Source organism: Canis lupus, chromosome 7 (genome assembly GCF_011100685.1).
Source record: "Canis lupus familiaris isolate Mischka breed German Shepherd chromosome 7, alternate assembly UU_Cfam_GSD_1.0, whole genome shotgun sequence".
NCBI classification, from domain to species: domain Eukaryota; kingdom Metazoa; phylum Chordata; class Mammalia; order Carnivora; family Canidae; genus Canis; species Canis lupus.
Genome location: NC_049228.1, coordinates 75,318,714 through 75,331,260, shown reverse-complemented (window position 1 = coordinate 75,331,260; position 12,547 = coordinate 75,318,714). Strand labels below are relative to the sequence as shown.

At 34.3% G+C, this 12,547-nt stretch overlaps 1 protein-coding gene across 4 annotated transcripts in view; it reads right to left on the bottom strand.

The window, feature by feature from the left end:
* Positions 1-12,547, bottom strand: part of ANKRD12 (ankyrin repeat domain 12) — a 123,347-nt gene that overhangs the window by 56,720 nt on the left and 54,080 nt on the right. For all 4 annotated transcript variants that reach the window (XM_038543847.1, XM_038543850.1, XM_038543849.1 and 1 more), the window contains 3 exons: positions 11,553-11,699; positions 7,537-7,737; positions 4,357-4,499 (listed from right to left, as the gene is read on the bottom strand). In XM_038543847.1, coding sequence (XP_038399775.1) covers positions 4,357-4,499; positions 7,537-7,737; positions 11,553-11,699 — 491 coding nt within the window. The remainder of the gene's footprint in view (positions 1-4,356; positions 4,500-7,536; positions 7,738-11,552; positions 11,700-12,547) is intronic.

Sequence of the window (12,547 nt, the reverse complement as noted above, 5' to 3'; positions counted from 1 at the left end):
ACATTGAAATTTTTCCTGCATGTCAAAAAAGAAAATATAGCAGAGAATGTTTGCTGCTAAAGAAAGAAAAAAAGAGGATTTTCCAGCAGAAAGGTGTGAAAAGATATCAAAATCTAAACTAGGACATCACGAAGCATGTCTTATCTTTCTCACTAGAGACTGTATTAAATAATAATTCTCCCAGATTACTGAGTCATTATCTCATTTTCTGTGAAAAGACACGGAGATTAGAGCACCTGGGTGGCACAGTTTAAGTGTCCAACTCTTGGTTTTGGCTCAGGTAGTGATCTCAGGGTCCTGAGGTCTAGCCCCGTGTCAGGCTATGCACTCAGTGTGAAGTCTGCTTGAGGTTCTTTCTCCCTCTCCCACTCGTGCTTCCTCACATCAATCCATAAATCAACCAACCACTCTCACACATGTAAATAAATAAATCTTTTTTTTTTTTTTTTTTTTTTTTAAAGACATTGAGATTGATTCTTTTTGGTCCCTTAATCTGGAGTCACATTAATTCAATAAACCTGGGAATGTCTTGGAAGAGAGGGATTTCTTATGTCAACGCTCCTCCACACTCATGGAGAGGCTGAGGGTATTGAAATGTAACAGGCCACACAGTCTTAACAAGACACACCAGAGCTTATTTGATTATTGTGGTAATTAAAAGAAACAATACATATAAAATATTTATAACACTTCTTGTCCACAGTGAAAACACAAATACTGCTGTGAGAAGTTAATGTAATGTAGTTCACAAAATAATAACACAAACTAAATGATCAGAGGGAAGTTATCCATATTTAGCTTCATATCCCACTCATTTTATCATTTGAATACTGAGGGTTTTTCTTGCAGCAAAATATGATTTTCATTTTTGTTACCCAGTTGGTTTTTTATATTATTTGACTTTGGGAAATATTCACTGAAGCCTACTGACTCAAAGAAGGCAAACAAATGCAACTACCTGAAAATGCAAAGTTATAAGAACCTCAGATAAATGATTTATGTGACACTTCATTACCAAGTCTTCCTTAATATGAAAAATTGCAGTAGTTCCAAATGTTATTCAGATCAATAAGCAATAATATCTTCATTTGTAATGAAACGGTGCTACTTATATGCAGACTGTTCAAATATACCTCAAAGAAAAAGTTATTTATGGCACAGTTTCAAGCAGAGGAAATTTCTGACTTTGTGGAATTCAGAGTACAAGATATTAAAAGTGATGGTAGTGAAGACTAAGTGTTCTTCCAACTTAAAAAGAAATGTTGTATATAATACCAGACTTGCTGTAAGATAACTAAACCTTCTCTTCTATTACTATCACTGGGCCATTCAACAGGAAAACAATGTATGAGGACATTTTTTTAAAGGGAATTTCCTGCCCTTATACCATATGAGGTTCACTTGGGATTATATCACTGTGAAAATAAAGTTTTACCCATGTCAGGAGTTTGGGGTTCACATAGGACAATGTTTGACTCTTGCTTGGAGAAACCTAAGAGTGAACAGTTGATTGGATTTGCTGCTGGTAAGCAAGGAGGGAAAGCAGTCATGGAAACAGATCTGCATGTTCACTAGTGGTGGGCAATGGTGTGTGTTGCCCTGGGCTATGTCTGGACTATAGATTGAAGTGGAGAGGCAGCTGCATATGGATCAGCAGGGCAGGTAATGGTGCTGGGCAGAAGCTGCCAACTGAAGTTTATAGTGGATAAACTGCTCAGATACCCTCTTCTGGGCCAAGATACTTACACCTCCAGATGCTGGGAGTATTGCTCACTAACAACTGCTAGCAAAGTTCCTCACCAGGAACTGCCATGGCCAAAGGGAGTAGAAGTACATAAGGGTATGCCTCCTTGCCATCAGCAGCTTGCATTCCCACGTGGGGGCACACAGACCTAATGCTTACCGCAAATCAAAGCATCTCAGAAGTGCATCCTAGTATCAAGAACTCCCAAAAGATTGGCTGAAGTGTTGGTGTGGCTGCACTGCAGTTCAGATTCTCCCTGTTATCTCCTGCTCCTGTCACATCCTTACAGGTGTTGTTCCTGAAATCATAACCCTCTTTCCTCCTTTCCTCTGCAATCACCTGAAAATTTCTGTCTCAGAATCCCAGGACACCCAACCTATGGTATATGTGGAAGTGGTTCTAGGAGCAGTGTCTAAAACAGGATTTCTGAACTGGATTACATGCTCGCTGCCATGATTTAGACAGAGTACTGACAGTCCTAACATACTGTGGTCAGGTCATTGTTCAAACTTTCAGGTCTTTTAGAAAAGTACCCGGAAAGTACTAATTGTAATGACTGTGCTTCTCTTCTCAAGCCTTCACAGCCAGGCAAATGCACCTTTCTCCATTCCTGAAGAGAAGTCTTCCTCAAAATAAGAGTAAGTTTTTGGGTTTAGACAGCACAGTGGAGAACAGTTTAATGGGATTTTCCTTAAGTCAGGAGGATTGAATAAAAGTATCTCTAAGACAGAATGAGTTTACAGCCTCCCCTCACCACTGTCAAACGTAATCCTCCTATGCTTGGCTTCTAGAATGCTAGAAAACATTCTTATGTTATCCAGACAGGAAAGTAGAATATTGCTTTCTGGAGAAACTATCTGTCCCAAGAGAAGGACCTACAAATACTGACATTTAGGAGACTTCTGACAAAACTGCTATCTTGTCCCCCAGACATATTATAGAGAAGCCCAACAGCCAACAAGCTCTGCACATTATACATCATGTCAATCAGGCTTTTTAGAGCTTCATTCAAATATGAAGGAACAGAAGTTTACAGAAAATCTCGAATGTGAGAAATACACCAAATCAGAGCAATAATATGTGAAAGATCTTGGGAAATCAGTGACCATGCAGGAAGTGGAATAAACCACTTAATATCCTCAGAGAGTTAAGATGGGCATCCAGGAACTGGAAATCTCATGGAGAGACTGAGAATCCCACATGGGATTAATGGTAAAGCAATATTCCAGGACAGCATCCATGCTACAGATCTAAAGAGCAACTAGTCCAAATCAGATCAGGATACAAGATATCTTGTATATAGGGGATATGAGAAAGCCCCCATCAGTATTTCTCAAAAGTAGTAAGCTGATCAATGTGCTTTGTTTTATTTACAGGCATTCAGGCATTTAAGAGTTATGTCACAGAGTAAAGAAGAACAAAAATAGATGCATGGAAAACTAACAAAACAAACAAACAAAAAAAAACACAACCAAAAAACTACAAACAAGGCAATGTGTTAACCTAGAAAATAAAAAATCCAAAAAAGAAAAAACAATTATATATAGTGCAGTATTGACTGGTACAGACTAGACAGTATAGATTCTGTGAGTCTCTGAGCAGCAATAAAATCCTTTGCAGGAGGTCAATAAATAATAACTAAAAATTAAAAAACCAAGGGCAGCTTCATCTTGTTAGAAATACAGAAGTAACTACTAGAATAAAAACCTACAATAGTTGCTTTTGGCAAAAGATTCTGGGAAGTGGGAAGAACAGGAGTCTGCAGTTATCTTTAAAAGCTGAATAGTACTTTTCAGCTTTCTAAATTATGTCCAAATATTCTTTGACAGAAGTAAAAAGTATGTAAAGAGAAAACCTATTTATCTGAAATGCAAAATCCTGCTTTAGAAACATTGCTTATAGTGCCCCAGGTTGTTCTGTTCTCATTGTAAGATTACTGCAACACAATTAAGCATTAAACACACTTAAAACATGAGCTTCATTACAACAAAGATGGGTTTAGTTTTATTTTAGAATGGGTTTATCTTTGATATCGACATGCCAAAGACTGAAAATGCAAATGGAATTTAAAACCTACCAGGGTTCATAGAGTTACAGCAAAACAAACTAAAAATGAAGTTTAAAGATGCCATTAATCTGTAAGCATATATAATCATGTTTGATTACGTTTTTAGTATACACGTAAGTCATCTAAATATGCTAAATAAATGTCAGCTAAAATTCAGGAATGAAGGTTGCATAACAAGAGGTTGTTAAAATTAATAAGTCTAAAAAAATATATAGGCAGGAGTACTCAGGCAAATTTTAACTGTAAGTAAAATCTGCCTTAACCACTACACCTAGTTATCTGACAGTAGAAGCCCTTGCAATAAAAATTTACCATCCTGTTTAATTATCAAGTCAGACAGATTTTATGAAGATAGGATATGTAAATCTGTCTGTGATAGGGATTAGCAATGAGAAGGCAGAAAAAAGGAAAAATAAAACATAGATGAGCTGACCAGGTAATGAATGAAATAGGACATGAGATGGTATGACTAAGAAGTGAACTAACTAACTCTGGGTTGAATAAATACTTTGCAAATGTATACTGATTTTTCTATCATACTTACATCTCTGTGCCCACTACTAGCAGAATCATGGAGTGGAGTGTCATCATCTAATCCTTGTGTGTTAACATCTGCTCCAGCTGCTATAAGTATCTTAGCAACATCATAATATCCAACGTTGCAAGCTTCATGCAATGGCGTCCAGCCTAAAGTTAGAATATTAATTTAACATGGTTAAACTGTACTAATTCAAAATATGTCTTTTAATAAACATAAACTGTGTGAGTTACACTGATTCTAATGCATGTAGTACAGAAGAAAAAAAGAATGATGAACAAGCTACTGGAAATAAACACCTAAGAACACTACCAATTTTACAGAAGGTTCATTTATGTTAGTATTATTTCCTTTGGGGATAAATTATCTTACCAAAATATTAAACATTTAAGCTTATCCAATGAATATAAATTTGCTATAATTTATAGTAATCATCTGAACTATGGAAAAAGAGCAGAGAAAGCAGACAAAACTTTTTTTTCAGACAAAATATTAATAAGCTTGTTAAAGGATTTCAACAAACAAAAAAACCCTATGTTTTAAGAGTTTTCATCTTTTCCAGACTTAATATCTACTTTAACTAAAATAAATTTGCCATTACAGTAACTTTGGTAATAAAAAAAAGTAACGTGTTCATGAAAGAAAAAATTAGAAAACAAAAAATACAAAGCAGAAAAGAAGCATCACCCATATTCCACCACCCAAATATAACACTTTCAAGGATCTAGTCTAAATCCTAAATTTTCTCCCTCTTAGACTTATTAATTTCTTAAGGTAGGCTCCATGCTTAGCATGGAGCCCATCTTGGGGCTTGAACTCATGACCCTGAGATCAGTATCTGAGTTGAGATTGGGAGTTGGACACCCAACAGCCTGAGGCACTCAGTCAGGGACCTCTAGATTTATAATTTTAAAGCAAAACTGGGAAAGTTGTTTACCTGTCTTCTACTTACTGCAGTGAAAATAATCTCCCATGTCATTAAACTTCTACAACACAGTATAACACTGATTGATACACCATAATTTATTTAAGCAAGATCCTATTACTGGGCATTTTGCAATTTTTAAAATATTAAAAACAATGCCGCAACAAATACCCTTACAACTAAATCTTCATGCATAGCCATGACTAAATATTTAAGGTAAGTTTTTAGAAATGGAATTAGTAGATCAAAACCCTTTTTGGTTTCTGAAATATAATGATGCATAATATATTCTTCTGATATATAATATGGAGTTTTCTTCTAGAGTGGATGCTATGCATTTTAAGTTTAATTCTTTAAAGCAGATCCTGTTCATTGCCCTTTTTACTATTCACACCAAATAGAGAAATGAATTCCAAGTGTGTTCTACTAGGGCTACATGTAAAGCAAAACAAAAACAAAATTTGGAAATGAAAAAACAGAGGGATATAGTTTTATTATATAGGAATAGAGAAGGCCTTCTAAAAGAAAATCAAAGAACCCATAAACAAAAAGATTAACTGGTATTATGTAAAAAATTAAAATTTTAGTGTAATAAACAACATTGAAGTGAAAATTCAAACATAGCCACAGATAGTGAAAACCTTTATAATATTTGAGAGAATTAAAACCTACACTAAGCAAAGGGCTCTTACATATTAATAATACTCCCATAAGACAAATGGCCAAAAGACTCCATCTTGCAGGTCACAATATATACATAAATTTATAGTACGCACTAGAAGAAATATTCAGTGTCACTACTGATTAGGAAAATCCAAATTGGGCAGCCCCTGTGGCTCAGCGGTTTAGCGCCGCCTTCAGTCCAGGGTGTGGTCCTGGAGACTGGGGATCCAGTTCCGCGTCAGGGTCCCTGCATGGAGCCTGCTTCTCCCTCTGCCTGTCTCTGCTCTCGCACTCACTCACTCTCTCTCTCTGTGTGTCTTTCATGAATAAATAAATAAAATCTTAAAAAAAAAAAAAAAAAAAGGAAAATCCAAAGTAAGGACTTTTTTCATTTGTCAGATTGTTAATAATTAGACTGATAATATCCAGCTTTAGTAAAGATGTTAGGAAAACGGCTCCTGATAGTAGTGTATACTGATAAAAAAAATTTTTTTTTGGGGGGGCATTTGCCTGTATTAAAAAAATTTTTAAATATGCATCCCCTTAACAGCTTCTGTTCTGAAATTCTAAAACCCTTCTATAACTATACACTGAATTACTTTTGTAGGAGTGTTCAATAAAGTATTGTCCATTGAATCTATACTATGCAACAGTATGCAGCTATTGAAATGAATCAAATAGAACCACTTATATGTATTGACAGAAATATCTGTAAGACATTCAGTAAAAAAAGTCAGGTTACAAACCTAAAGACTGATAGTATAGATGGAATGATTTAATTTTTTTAAAAAAGCCTATATATGAATAAATGTTCACTTTATACATATGATAAAAATGCACAGAAAGGATAACCTCCAAATTGGTAACACTTCTGTGGCAAAAAAAAAAAAAAAAAAAAAAAAAAGAGAAGAAAAAAAACCGTACTGTACAATGTGAAACTAAAGGGATCTCTATATTGTTCCCTACATGCTTTAACTGTTTGAATTCTTTACAGTAAGAATGTACTGGTATGGTATTTGAGTAATTAAAATAAAACACTAACATGCTCAAAGTTCTCATGTTCAACTGAATAATGTCCTTCAAAGACTTATGAAATAACACTTTGGAAAATTCATCTATAATAGAATCTAAATTGGATAAAGAATTTTATGGTAATAGGTAATTTTAGGATTTAGACTAGATTCTTCAAGTTTAATATTTAAAAATTTGAGAATCTGAGTAGTAGTTCTTTTTTTTTTTTTTTTTTTTTTTGGTTTTATTTATTTATTCCTGAGAGACAGAGAGAGGCAGAGACATAGGCAGAGGGAGAAGCAGACTCTATGCAGGGAGCCCGATGTGGGACTCGATCCCGGGACTCCAGGCAGATGCTCAACTCCTGAGCCACCCAGGCATCCCAAAAATTTGAGTAGTTCTTGACATAGAATTGCAGCAGAGGATCAGGGTTTTATGTACATAGTCCCAAAGAATTTTATAATAAAGTATACTTTTAGAACTTTTTTGTTTCAGCAAGAGGAATGTAGGAATGCAGATAACACAAGAATCTGTTTAGATGATAAATTTTGGTTCCTGAGCATTAATCTTATAATAACTAGTCTTACCTGCAAAATCTTTCACATTCACATTTGCCCCTAAACTTATTAATTCTTTGACTTGTTTCACGTCTCCTCGAATAGCTGCCATGTGTAAAGGAGTTTCACCACGTTCATTTCTTTTATTAACTTTATCTTTTTGTCGAGATGAGGAACTGGGAGTTTTCTTCTGGGCTGGTGTTGTTTGTGATGGATGATTTGGTGTGGAATCTGTAAGAAAAAAGGTAGTTAACAAAAATTTTAAGGCTAAATATTTTGTATGTTCATTGGTTTGTAATATGTAATTTCCTGGAATGGGGGAATATCTTCTCACCCTAACATTCCAAAACTTGGCTTAGATGATATATTAATATTTAACCAAATACATGGAAATTTTCCTTTAGGGTTTTCAAATATTGCATGAGCAAATTTAGAAAAAATGTTTTATTCTGTCAATTTATAAAACTGGCTTAAAGTGATGACGAAGTATCAAATATGTGCCCTAAAAGTGTTGCTCAATGAATAACCGGATAAACTGAAAAACAAAAACAAAACAAAAAACAAAACACAAAAACACCAAAAACCCAAAAAACCAATCCCAACGTATGTTATTTTAGTATTCCAACACCTAGATGAAATGACATTGAAGGCTAGAGTTCACACTTCTAACTCAAAGTTCTATGCTAAATTAAACATTGAGGTCATAGCTGATTTTAGCATAACAATGAAGCTTAAGATCAGCAAGAAATAAGGACAGTCTGGGAAAGACTTTAAAAAAAATGGGCTGATAAAAGAGAAAACAATTTGCTTTGTTTTGATTCTCATCTTTTGATTTTTGTTCCAGTCGCCAGTCGCCATACCAAAAACAAGAAGATTAAACAAGATGATACCCAAAGTTCTCCCTCTTGTCCAATTTCAGAATTACTTGGAAAAAAACAAAACACAATAGGTTCCTTAATCAGTTAAGGATTTCAGACATGTACACTGTTAATAATTAATTCTGAGGATTTACAACTATTTAAAAGAAACTATTCTATGAGAAGAAAAGTCTATGGAAAATAAATTTCTTGCATCATAATTTTCTTGCAAACTGATATGATTAGAGAACTAAAGTACTATCATTCTTTCCTCAATTAGAAAAAAACTGCACATTAATTTTGGATTTTGCATCAGTTTCCTATCTGGACTTCTATATTGTACACTCCATAAAAGCAAGGATAGTTGTCTACCTTATTAATTACCATATCTCAATGTTTAGAAGACTTCTTGGCACATGGTTCTTGGGATATGGTGAAACTCATGCAGTATTTGTTGAATGAATACACGAATTTTACTATAATCTTTTTAAAAAATATTTTATGTTTTTGAGGGAAAGGGCATGAGCAGGGGGAGGTGCCAGGGAGTGGGAGAAGCAGGCTCTCTGCTGCGCACGGAGCCTGCCTTGAGGCTGGATCCCAGGACCCCTGAGATCATGACCTAACCAGAGCTGAAGTCAGATTCTTAATGAACTAAGCAACCCAGGTCCCCCATGAATTTTACTATGATCTTTATAGTCGAATTATTTACTAAGAAACTTAGCTATTCAACTTCTTAAAAATGACAGAATATATTTTTTATTCATGCAACTTGCAAGGAATTAATTCATACAAAATTTTGTTCATTATTTCAAAATAATATTCACATACATAAAAGTCATACGATCCATAATGGCAATCAGGATAAACATAACATAAACATGTAAAATTAATTATGTAATGGATAAAATAATGAATCCTAAACATAAACATGTAAAATTAATTATGTAATGGATAAAATAGTGAATCCTAAACTGCATGTATGTTTATATTTTGGCAAACAGCTTTGTATTTCAAGAGCTTTCTACTCTAGTTCTACATATAATAAAGCTGACTACCGATCATTAAGTGAAAAGAATCAACTGCATTATCATGTGATCTTATTTATATTTTAAAACACAAACAACACAGGGAGCCTGGTTGGGTCAATTGGTTGAGCATGTGACTCTGGATCTCAGGGTTCTGAGATCAAGCCCAATGTTGGGAGTAGAGTTTACTTAAAAACAAAAACAATCCACAAACCAAAACCAAACTACAACAAAAGATACGTATTTGCATGTTTATGCCTAGAATATTTCTAGATAAAATACTGGAGATGAGGCAAGATTAACCTTCTGCCTTTTAATTTATTCTAAGAATAGAGATTTCTGGTATTTGAAAAGTGAGTCTTTAAAAGTAAGTCTTCTCAGGGCACCTAGGTGGCTCATTTGGTTAAGTGTCTGACTCTTGATTTTGGCTCAGGTCATGATCTAAGGGTCATGAGATCAAGCCTCTCGCTGCACATGGAGCTTGCTTAAGATTTGCGCGCATCTCTCTCTCTGCCCCACTCCCCCTGACTCCCTGCTTGTGCATGCTCTCTCTCTTTTTAAAGATTTTATTTACTTATTCATGAGAGACACACATAGAGAGAGAGAGAGAGAGGCAGAGAGAGAAGCAGGCTCCATGCAGGGAGCCCGACGTGGGACTCGATCTCGGGTCTCCAGGATTACTCCCTGGGCTGAAGGCAGCGCTAATCTGCTGAGCCACCCGGGGATCCCCACGTTGAAAGTTTTAACAGTGCACAGTATCTTTAATTTGGCTATAGTCTTTCAGAAACTGGCTGGAAAGGTAGGAAAATAACCCCAAACAACATGCTCTACTTAAAAAAGCAGGAGGCCTTAAAACACATTTATTAGTGAAAGATACCAGACATACCATGATTTGATGGAATCTATAATACACAGAAACTCTAAGAATTTTACCATGTCATCATAGTTTTTTTTTAAAAAAGAGCCAATATGAGAAAATTTTCCTAGAGAAATTGTCCTTATTAGTGCATTTCAACAGGGTGTGTTATATTACCCAAAATCTTATACGGAGATGCTTTGAATTCAGAGCCAGACACAATTGATTTACTTTATCACAGTTAATGAGGACTGTCTGTACAACTTAAAATTTTTTTGTGTTGTTAGTTGCCAAAATGCATTCAATGCTCAACAGTAATTACCTTCTCAGCCCAGGTATCTGGATTTTATCTACCTTTTTATAGCTCCTTTTAATTAATTAACAGGTTGGGTGGTTTGTTCCTTGTTGTTTTGGTTCTACTAGAAACCCATCTAATTTTTTTTTTTGGAGGGCACAGAATAGGAATAACCCCTCACCCACATACATGTAGTACACCACCTTAATTGGAAGTGTGAAATGAAATATGAAATAAATTGACGTAGTACGCTGCAAACATTTTTACTTTTAAAGTAATTTAGATCTCGCACCAAAAAAAACCATGGATAACATTATTGCTTCTAAAAGAGAGGAAAAAATAAAACAAGATGAAATCAGAGAGGAAGACAAGTCATAAGAGATCCTTAATCATAGGACACAAACAGGATCGCTGGAGGGAAAGTGGGTAGGAGATAGGATAACTGGGTAATGGACGTTAAGAAGGGCACATGATATAACGAGCACTGGGTGTTATATTAGACTGATGAATCACTGAATTCTACTTATGAAGCTAATAATACATTATATGTTAATTAACTTAATTTAAATAAAATTAAAAAAATAAAAGTACTAATGTGGTAAGATTACCAGTTTATCATATCAGCAGGGTGCTAGCAAACTGAAAAGTAAACTATAAACGTCGAAGCAGCTTTACAGAAACTGGGGTAAAAGATTCTTTAGCAAAGTGAAAGCACACACTGTGTGGATTTCTCAAGTTGAGTAACCATTTCTAAATTACCCGTTTTAGTTGACAAATATTTACTGAATGATCACTAAGTACAAAGATCCCTGCTCTTACAGGCCCTCATCTGGTGACAGACAATAGAAAATTATCAAATGTAAAATTACAAACTTATTTTAAAAAGTTGTTACTAAATTCAAGAAAAAAATTAAAATTTTAAGTAGTTGAAAGTTTAAAGTAGTTAATGTTAAGATAAAGGTAGAGAGTCTGAAGAAAACTAAGAATACACATTATCTCAATAACGGTGTCACCTGGACTGTTGTCTCTTGCTGTCATCTGCATAAGAAGTGCCATCTGCTTCCGCTCAGAGAGTGGATAACCAAAAAGAATGCTAACTGGTGTGGACTTCTTATTTCCAGCTTCCTTTTTTGTTTTCTTCTTTTCTGGACCTTCTTTCTCTGGAATTATTAATAAATATGTAAGAATCTGAAACAAAGGTAAGCACTGAAAAGCAAAACATAAGAAAACTCTAAAAAAAACAGATACTAATCATGTATATGAGAAATACGTATAATATACAGACTAGCAATAATGTTGACAAAAGAACACTACACTTATATAAGCAATTTTCTTCCTGAATGCTTTGAAAAAAAATATATTCTTAACTCTACTGTTTTCTGAGAATTAAGAACATTTAGAAGTTTGTTCCTAGTAAAATTTGTATTTTAATGATTTGTTCTTTTAAATTTTAACTTCAATACTTCAAACATTCCTTAGTATTGATTGTATCTTTGAAACTTCTCTTTCATTTATTATAATTTTATTCTTCTTAATTATTGCTAAGCCCTTGTAGCAATGTTCCTTCAAATTACTTCCCCAACTTCACTGATGATTTGTACAATCTTCTAACAAGATTAAGTATTTAAGACAAATCTCATCACACAAAGTAATTATTGTAAAAAAGCATCAGATCACTTTATTCCCGACACAGGATAACTGAATATGGTATTAATGGTATTAATCAAAGCTAAAAATGAGCAAATTAAAAATTCTCTGTGTGTGTAGGTTCATGGGAGCATTTGACAATCAGCAAAGATTAAAAATATCTAAGGATTTTTTTCAAAGAGATTTGATCCATTAAAAAAAAGCCTTTCTTCTAATTTGTTCTTTCTTCTAATAATGTTCTGTATACTTTGGTTCTCTCATAGTTAATGAGGAACTGTGATTGTTGTTTTAATGATTTTCCATCTAAATAACAAGTCTTTAAATACAATGAATGTACTTCTTACCTAAAATGAAAATATTT